This window comes from Temnothorax nylanderi, unplaced genomic scaffold, assembly GCF_030848795.1.
Source record: "Temnothorax nylanderi isolate EJ_2023f unplaced genomic scaffold, tnyl_v1.0 TNYL_tig0259_pilon, whole genome shotgun sequence".
NCBI classification, from domain to species: domain Eukaryota; kingdom Metazoa; phylum Arthropoda; class Insecta; order Hymenoptera; family Formicidae; genus Temnothorax; species Temnothorax nylanderi.
The window spans coordinates 116,728-126,410 of NW_027249321.1; the positions used below are offsets into that span (position 1 = coordinate 116,728).

The 9,683-nt window shown below is 38.5% G+C and overlaps 1 protein-coding gene across 1 annotated transcript; it reads right to left on the reverse strand.

Annotated features, from left to right (window-relative positions):
* On the reverse strand, window positions 1-1,554 carry LOC139780047 (uncharacterized). The gene is made up of 2 exons (XM_071718571.1): window positions 1,086-1,554; window positions 1-980 (listed from the first exon to the last, which is right to left on the reverse strand). The coding sequence occupies exon 2, from the start codon at window positions 968-970 to the stop codon at window positions 269-271; it is 702 nt and encodes a 233-aa protein (XP_071574672.1). The 5' UTR covers window positions 971-980; window positions 1,086-1,554; the 3' UTR covers window positions 1-268.
* Window positions 1,555-9,683: the final 8,129 nt, after the last annotated feature.

Sequence of the window (9,683 nt, forward strand, 5' to 3'; positions counted from 1 at the left end):
AATCTTTGATGTTCTTTTCTGTAATATGTATGTATGTAAATTTTATTGCCTTCCCCACAGGGTTTACAAGGCGTTTTTGAGAGGAACGTTCCCAAACCTCGTACAAACACAATTCCCTTAACCTGGTCTCTTACGACCTCACAATTATTAATTATCAATTTCTCCTCCCCCCCCCTCGAGTCCTGCCCCCTCCTCTTCCTCTTCCTCAGCATCCTCCGCGACTTCGTTCAGCTACCTCCCTCCCTCCTTTGCGTCTCCCTTCCGCGCTCTATTTTGCCCATTCCCTCTTCCTCTTGCCTTTTTCCTCCTCATCAGAATCCATGAGGAGCTTCTCTTCCATCCCTCTAGAAATCTCCTCCTCCTCGGATCTCGTTTCGCTCCTGTCATCCTCCCTACTCCTTTCTATCCTCTTCCCTTTCTCTTCTCTCTCTCTATCCCTCCTCTCCACCGATTTGTCTTCGTCTAACTTCACCCCCATACTGCTCCCTGCTCTCCTCCTTGCTTCCAACACTCGCCGCTTCTCCTCCTCGTCCCCCAGTCTCACTAAAAACGTCAGCCACGCACCTCTCTGTCCAATCAGCCTTACTTCTCTTACCTCCACTTTCACCTTTAGCCCTTCCGTGATCAATTCCCTTACCTTCTCCCAATTCGATTCTTTGCCTTCCCATTTCTCTTTCTCTATCCTTAAAATCACATTTCTTTTCCTCAGCTCTTCCTCGTTCTCACCCCCCACCCCCCACCATTTCTTCTTCTCAGGTCTCCTTTCCTCGCACTCTTCCCTCTTCCTTTTTCCTCCATTCTGCTCCATTCTTTCCACCTTCCTTTTCAATCTCCTTACTTCCTCCTCCAGCTCCTCCATCCTCTCCTCCTTCCTTCTATTGTCCTCTTTCCCCTCCTTCAGCATCTTCCTCATTTTCTCCTCCATCATCCTCTCTACCGCGTCCACTAATGCCCTTCCTTTTTCTTCCATCCTGAGATAACTGAAAACGCACTTAGATTAACCACCTCTCTTTTGCTCCGCTTTCTCTCTCTCCTTCCTTTCCCCCTCTGACCTATTGCACTTCTCTCTTTCACCTCCACCTTACCTTCGCTCCTTCCGCCTCCAATTCTTTCTCTGGCAACCGCTTACTCTCTTCCACCACTCGCACTCGTCTCCTCGGTCCGCCTTCTCTGCTGCTGCCACGTGTACACCTTACCTGTTCCCCTCGCTCCATTGTCCCCTCCCTTCGATCTCCCGATCTCGCCGCTTGTCCCTGCCACCCGTTGCGGTGCTGCGTGTTGCGAATCCGCCTTAAACTGTCGTGTCACTCTCGCCTCTCGTGCCATCTCCTCCCTCTCCCTTGTTCCCTTCGACCTAACCTCATTCTCCGGCCTCCTCATCTCTGACAAATTTCTGCCGTTTCCTCTTCCTTTTCACCTCACCTCCATTTGCTCCACCTCCTCTCTGCTTCCTTCACCCCTATCGCTCTTCCTCCGCCTTCCCTCCTCTCCGTGTCACCCTTTGCCGTGACTCTTTTTCACTCACTCTCTGCACTTCCTGTTCCCCCGCCGAGGGCTACGGGGGGACTCTTTCTTTTCTGTAATACTAAAATACAATCTTATTGGCATTGGTAAGAGGGAAAACATTCTTGGTTTTAATTTTAATTCTCGTTCTTTAAAGAATCACAGTTTATACGACGTAAAACTTGTTTGTAAAACGTTCAGCCTAACCATTTGTTGCTATATTATACGAAGCCGTATACTTTATGTTTACCATTTACTCGTAGGAATTGTTGAAATTTATGTGAGCAAATGTTTTACCATTATCCGTAAATACAGTTTGTGCGGTAGATCAAAACTATTCCGAAAAATTTTTTTTATTTGTTTCCGATCATTTCCGACACAGTAGGTGAAGGAGGGATATCACGGAATCACGCGTTCCATGTAACATTATTTAATATTTGAAAGCAACATTAAAGTCATAATTTTTAAACGCTGAACATATAAACACTAATGAAATTGTAGTTTATATGTATAATAATACATATTTCGAATATTATATTTTGAAATACCCGAGAAAAAAAATGGGTATAATATGGTCAGATTTAAAATATATTATTAAATATGAAAGGTTCTAAATTAGATATGAAAAGATCTAATTTTATGATTATATGTAATCAGATCCGAAATTTGGCGTGATATGATCATATTTTTATGTAATCATAGTCTCGACTTGATCTTATTATATATGACAACAGATCTGTTGTTGAAGCAAAAATGGGTCACGCATGTCAGATACGGGAAATGAAATATACAAAATCCTGATGTCAGCCACGGGAACGAAGTACGTTAGTTGCTTCTCATTTTCTCTAATAATTTCTTTGTTAAGAGGGTAGCTGCGCAATCGAGACATTACCCAAGGGACTAGATATTTTCTATCAGCCAATTTTCATGCTTTTTCATATGATAGGTTATTAATTATTATTGCATTGTTACCAATACACTTTACATTTAAATATCTTTAAATAAATCTGATGTTTGTCTAGTATGATTGGAAAAAGTTGTATGGACATCTTGATCTTAGAAATGGAAAATAATGGAAATCGTTTTTCTCTCTCTTTTCAAGTTTACTTTCCTTTTCCTCTTTCCCTGGCATACAGGAATGCAAACAGGTCCGAATAAACAGCGCCGTACTTCATTATCACGATATCGTCTTCCTTGACGAGGAAAAGTCCACATCCAAACAGTCTCGCGGTATGGAAAAGAGGTCGTATGTCACTCAGAGACCCCATTTCCTACTATCGATCCTGAGGCGTTCGAAAATGAAAAAAAATAGAAGACACTCTTCTATTGCAAAGTCCACGTCGCGATCTCCGCTGATATTCTTAATTTAAACAGTTACACCTTAGCACAGTTATCTATTCTTCTTATTCTCCGCTTTCTTTCTTTAATGAGTCTCTTGAGAGCTACGTGAAGCGTAAAGCTGCGGTGCCAGGACAAGTTACAACATCATTTCTTATCATCGATCCTAACACTCGAAAATAAAAAAAAATAGAGAACGCTCTTCTCTTTGTTCTCCAGAGATACTGAAAGTCCACGTGATCTTCTGGTATTCTTAATTTAGACAGTTACATCTTTGCACAATTATCTATGCTTCTTATTCTCCGCTTTTTTTTTTTTTTAATGAGTCTTTTGAGAGCTACGTGAAATGTATAGCTGCAGAGCCGAGCCGGACAAATCACAACATTATTTCCTATCATCGATGCTCGATGCCTGACGCTCGAAAATAAAAAAAAATAGAGAACGTTTTTCTTTGAGACGAGCATATGTTACAAGATCAACTTCGCGATCTTTGCTTCTTAAATGTTTCTCAGTTATCTATTCTTTTTATTCTCTGCTCTTTCTTTTAACTTGACACTTGACAGCCACATAGAAAGAAGCACAAAACGGCAATACCGAGTCAGACACGTCACATTGGTGTATTTCATACTATGCAAGTACATACATTTACTACATGCAAGTATATCTATTACATCACTGTATAGTAGGAAATGAGATAGCGACAATAAGATACAAGATAGAGTAGAATAATGAGTTACGGCACTTACGGCTGACATTAGGCTTCTTTAGAATGCCAGAAAAATTTTCAATTTGACAGTTTGCGTTTATCAGGCCACGTGCGAGATGCAAGACAAACATAATATGCAGCTCATAAAACTTTACAGATTAAAAACATAACGAGCATCCATATACATATACATATTTTCTTATGGATATGCGAGGTAACGCAGACAAATAGAATGTCTCACCGGAATCAGAAGCGGCTCTCATACTGATAACACACGTGTTGCGTAGTGAACGAGAAAAAAACGACTTAAATTACAGCACTTCGATGTTAAGAGGTCGATTTGGAGAATTGTCGGATAATTGCGACAAACTTCGGGAGAATTACTCATAAGACTTCTTCAAGCGGCGGGCTCGTCTGCCGTCGAAGAGAACGTGCATACTACTATCGGCTCATTAAACGTAAGTTCTTCCACTTAGCTACTCCAATAGTGATGTCAGGAAGATAAATGGAGAGCTCGCCGCGCGAGGCGCATGACCTATCCAGTACTTCACGCCCCGGTGATATTAATCTGCCGCTATGATAGTAGATAAATATTGTCGTAACGCGCGAACAATTAACACGCCTGTCTCATTTGTGAATTTCACAACGTGACAGTTCACCACTGACTACCTGCTATCCGTTACAATGACCATTCCCCATGGGGTAATAACCTGCAGGTTATTACTGCTTATCCGCGAGGAAGTAAAAAATCAACACGATCACGAAAGGGTTTCAGCGAGCACGCGCCGAGGATCGCGCTCATCCCGACATTGTGATCGTGATTAGATGTTAAATACCCAGATAGCCAAACCTGAGCAGCAGATTCCAAGCAGAATCTGCATTAAATTTTTGGTATCAGAAAGGCAACAAATTGCACGCGAAAACTGCTCTATCAGACGATGTTGTCAAACTGTAACCAGAAATGCGACAGAGCCTGCTGACAGGCAATGTGAGCAGATTGGCAGCAGAAACCGCGCAGAGCCTGCACACATACTTGGCAGCAGATTGACAACAAAGATCGAGCAGAGCCTGCGCGCGTGACTTGAGAACAGAGTGGCAGCAAAAACTGAACAGATCCTGTCGATAATCAGCTGTTGAAGTGACGCGCATTTAGCTCTTAATTCAAAAATTATCTCTGATCTGTACTGTATATTTAAACGTTTCTTTTTATGAGAAAAGAATGCAAATGTGGAATAATATACATATAATTTCAAAAATAGAACATACATATATTTTATTTTATATACTACAATACATAAAATGTATAAAACAAATATTTTACAACTCAATAATATATTAAATTATTAGAATGGCGCTCTATAATTATATTACATACATTAGTTTCAATGTATATATGCGTGTGGTGTAGAACACTATCATATTTAAAATTTTACAGGTAAGAAATTTAGCAGGCCAGAAATAATTATTATCATAAATCAAATTATCTTGTTAGAAACAAAATAATAAAAAGATAAGAAAAAAATTAAATTATTCCAGTATATGTAGGTCAGTAAAGGATATTATAGAGAACAATTGTAATAACAACCAATTAATGAGAGGTAATTAATTAAAAATATTATTTAAAAATCAGTAAAATTTTCTTATTATATTCTCCACTAATTGGTTTTTAGTACAATATCTTTTTTATATATATAGTATCTTTTATAATATTCTTTACTAATAAGCTGTACATCTTGACACACACACAACCATTTTAATTTTTTCATTTTTTAATTCTCTATTTGTTTCTAACGAGATAACAATTACCACCATAATATGTAATATCACAATCACATCTGTTACACGCTGTCTCGACATACGCTGGCTTTCCTCCTCACACCGACGTTGTCTTCGCATGGAAAGATGAAGACTGCTGCTCCTCTTCAGATGTCCCTTTGGCACAGGTTTACTTATAAACACAGAAAATTACAATATAAAACTAGAAATCGGAAGGACGTGCATATTATAATTGGAATGGCGCTAAAAAGGGCCAATTATTTATTGCGAACACGAGAAATTTCCATGTCTTATCGATTTAAAAAATGGGCGCTGAAAAGTGCCGTTTCGTCTGTTAACACAGACAGAGACCACACTGGTCTCTCTCCTCCTCCCCTCAACTCCTCCTTCATCCCTCAACTTCTTCTGCCCTTCTCTCCTACTCCTTCTGCTCTCCTCCTCTCCTTCTTTTTCTTCTTCCTTTCCTCGCTCTTAGGATCCATTTGCCTTGGTTCTTCACAGATTCTCCTGCAGAGAAAAGGTACTTATAAAAACAATGTATAAGTAAATTATACATATAAGATTAAAAACTGTTAGAGTCATTGTGCAATACGTCGCAAACATCCCGTCGTCAGGATTGCAAAGAATGGCAACACGCTAGTTGAAAAGTGTAATTTCTGATTGCCGATTGCCAGTTGCTATTGCCAAAAAGTTCAAAAGTTCAACTTTCTTAACAACCGTAACTGTCAATAAGCGCAATCGGAATTAATAATTTTCAACTAACTGTTGCCATTCTTCGCGGTTGGCGACGAGGCGTTTGCGACGTATTGTAGAATAACTCTAAATGTTTCATATCTCAACGCGTAGTTAAACCTGGACATTCTAATTGATTTCGTTATTAATTAAAAATATTTTAACTTCCTTCATAGAATATACGTTATATATTACATTGTTGTATACAATTTTATGTAAAATTTTATGTAAAAGTTTAAATATTACTATTTAAAAGCAAAAACAACACGAATGTCCAGTTTTAGGTACTCGACCGGACTTTGACATTTTTACCTGAAACAAATAATGTAATTCTTATTTGTTTAACGTTTCTTCTTCAGGGTTGTCTTCCTCTCCTGTCCTTTCGTCGCTCCAAAAGTCGTGGTTGACCCCTCTCGCCTCGACTGTCCGTGTGCGTGGACCACGCATCTTGCTGCGATTTCTCTCCTTCGCAACGCGAACAGCCTCCCGCATCTGAGCCTGGAATTCAGATCGCGTTGGTTTTGGAAAGTGCCGGTTCCTGCATACAGCATCTGGAAAAAAGTATAAGATATATCAGAAACATAATATTAAAAATCTTTGTTAGTAAAAGTGGAAAAATTTGTACCGTATATTGCTGTAATCAGACGAGCTTTATACAAGGGTCGCTGTCCTTCTTGTCGGCCCCACCAGGTGAATGACCGCGTCAGTGAGTCGGTTAAGCTTTCCTTCAAGCATAGATTTACAGCTTCCTTTAAATGAAAGCCACCGACATATTCGAAATAATTTACCTGAAAAAATTAAGATTAATTAAAATGCATAATAAATACATATTTGAGTTAATGAGAGCAAAAGTGTTCTTAACTTACAGCATCGGAATAACCGTTCTGGTCAATGTTTTCGAATACGTCCATCTGCTGTAATGTTGATATAGGAAATCCAGCAGGTTTTACTGTTGCGGAATGGCGATCCTGTACGCATTTTAATATATTTTCTAATAGTCCTTTTATTTTTCTGAAAACATGAACATTACACAAAGTTAGACTTTGAAAAAGAGAACGTTTTATATTAAAATATATATATTTCATACTTACTTCAGCTCTGCCTCCATGCGATCGAGTCGCTCCTCTTGCCTGTAATTTATATATGTAATTATTTACAAATATACATCCTTTTGAGAAACTCATTTTTTTCTTATAAATCTTTGTACAAATAAGTATAAAAGTACCTTTTGTCTGTACTTTTTTCTTGCATCGGAACTTCCTGTGAACGAACATCAGTCACCTTTTGAGAATACCGTCTCTCATTTTCACCATAACGTTGATGGCAACGTGTGTCTTGAAACGACCTGGATCTTGCAACGGTATCCTGCAACTGAGGCAAAGTGTTATTAGTATAATATATTTTATCAGTACCTGCGGAAAGTGTAAAATTTTGTGCATTATTGTATGTGTGTTCTTGTGTGACAGGCGGTGTGTACGGGTGTGGTGCATTATTGTATGTGTGTTCTTGTATGGCAGGCGGTGTGTACGGGTGTGGTGCATTATTGTATGTGTGTTCTTGTATGACAGGCGGTGTGTACGCGTGTGGTGTATTTCCGTATGTCTGTATTTGTGGAGCGCATGTTGTGTATGATAAAATGTTTGTGTGCGGTTGTGTGTTTGTGTGCGGTTGTGTGTTTGTGTGCGGTTGTATGTTTGTGTGCAGTTGTGTGTTCGTGTGCGGTTGTGTGTTTGTGTGCGTGTATTGAGGTGTATGTTGTGTATATGACTGTATCATGTCTGTATTAATAATGTCATCAGTAGGCGTAGGGCTCCTGCTCTCCAGCTGTTTGTTGATGTCCTCAAAGTCATCGTCGATCGTTCCTGATGCGTTAGTCTCAGTTCCTGCTGCTGCTGTTTTCTTCCTTTTCAGAGGACTTGTTTCCGAAGACGTCGTTTGATATCGTAAAGGCTTGTTAATGACGCGCTTTAACCGCTGCATATCTATAATATCTGTAAGTATATAAGAATGTATGTTAATATGTTTCGTAATTACAAGTACATCTATGACTCTAGTTAACAATATAGTTAGAAATGCATGAAGCTTTTGAGAGACTTTTAACAATTTCTGTTTTAAGATTAAAGTGAATATAATTCTTCTGGTTTGACATAATTAATTATATACATATAACACAATATTGTGGTGTATTTAAAAGAATATTCTAACATTTGCATGACATATCTTTGTGGGCCAATTTAGAGAAACAAGTATGTGTTTTTAGAACCGATGCAACATACTACTGTTATATTGGAAATATACGTTAAATTATTGTCTATAAATAAGTAAGAGGTTAAATCATGTTCATGAAAGGATGATTCTGATAAAGAAGTACAAAATAAAAAAAATGTATACACGAAAAACGTAAAAAAGTGGAAGAAAAGCAAAAGATCTTATTATCATTCTCTATTTTACACAACACGTGTGATAAATGTCTCAACGTTAAAGATATATTTAATATTAATTATACTCGAAGAACTACATCTTGCAACCAATGAAGCAGAAATATCTTGCAATGCGGAATTATTCGATTTTATATGTCATGCAAACATTTACAGTTACACGTGAAAGAATTTTGCAAGTGCAATTTTCCCCTTACTTTAATTATATAATCCTTACTTCGTTCTTTCGTGTACAATTTATGTAGCGACGTGAGGTGTAAAATAAAAATTAGGTTTTATATTTACGCACCTTCCCTATTGTACGGGCAAAATGTGATATCCTCGCAGCACAAATCACAAATTCGTCGAGTGTAACTTTATTGCTACCGCCACTGGTCACAGTTGAACTCGGAACAAGCGCCATAAGCAGTAACACGCCACACGCCACGTGTAACACACCGTGGAACTCAATATCCAATCACGAGGTCTTCCAATATGGCTCCACCAATCTGAGATCTCTCTTTTGGCGCCTAACCGAACTAATGGCAATCGCGATGTATCGGTTAGGCGCGAAAAGGGAGATCTCAGATTGGTGGCGCCATATTGGAGGACCTCGTGATTGGATATTGAGTTCCACGGTGTGTTACACGTGGCGTGTGGCGTGTTACTGCTTATGGCGCTTATTCCGAGTTCAACTGTGACCAGTGGCGGTAGCAATAAGTTACACTCGACGAATTTGTGATTTGTGCTGCGAGGATATCACATTTTGCCCGTACAATAGGGAAGGTGCGTAAATATAAAACCTAATTTTTATTTTACACCTCACGTCGCTACATAAATTGTACACGAGAGAACGAAGTAAAGATTATATAATTAAAATAAGGGGAAAATTGCACTTGCAAAATTCTTTCACGTGTAACTATAAATGTTTGCATAACATATAAAATTGAATAATTCCGCATTGCAAGATATTTCTGCTTCATTGGTTGCAAGATGTAGTTCTTCGAGTGTAATTAATATTAAATATACCTTTAACGTTGATATTGAGACATTTATCACACGTGTTGTGTAAAATAGAGAATGATAATAAAAGATCTTTTGCTTTTCTTCCACTTCTTTACGTTTTTTGTGTATACATTTCCATTATTTTGTATTTCTTTATCAGAATCATCCTTTCACGAACATGATTTAACTTCTTACTTTATAGACAA

Excerpts from the sequence above, each read along its gene's own strand:
- LOC139780047 (XM_071718571.1), bottom strand. The coding sequence starts at position 970 with ATGGAAGAAAAAGGAAGGGCATTAGTGGACGCGGTAGAGAGGATGATG.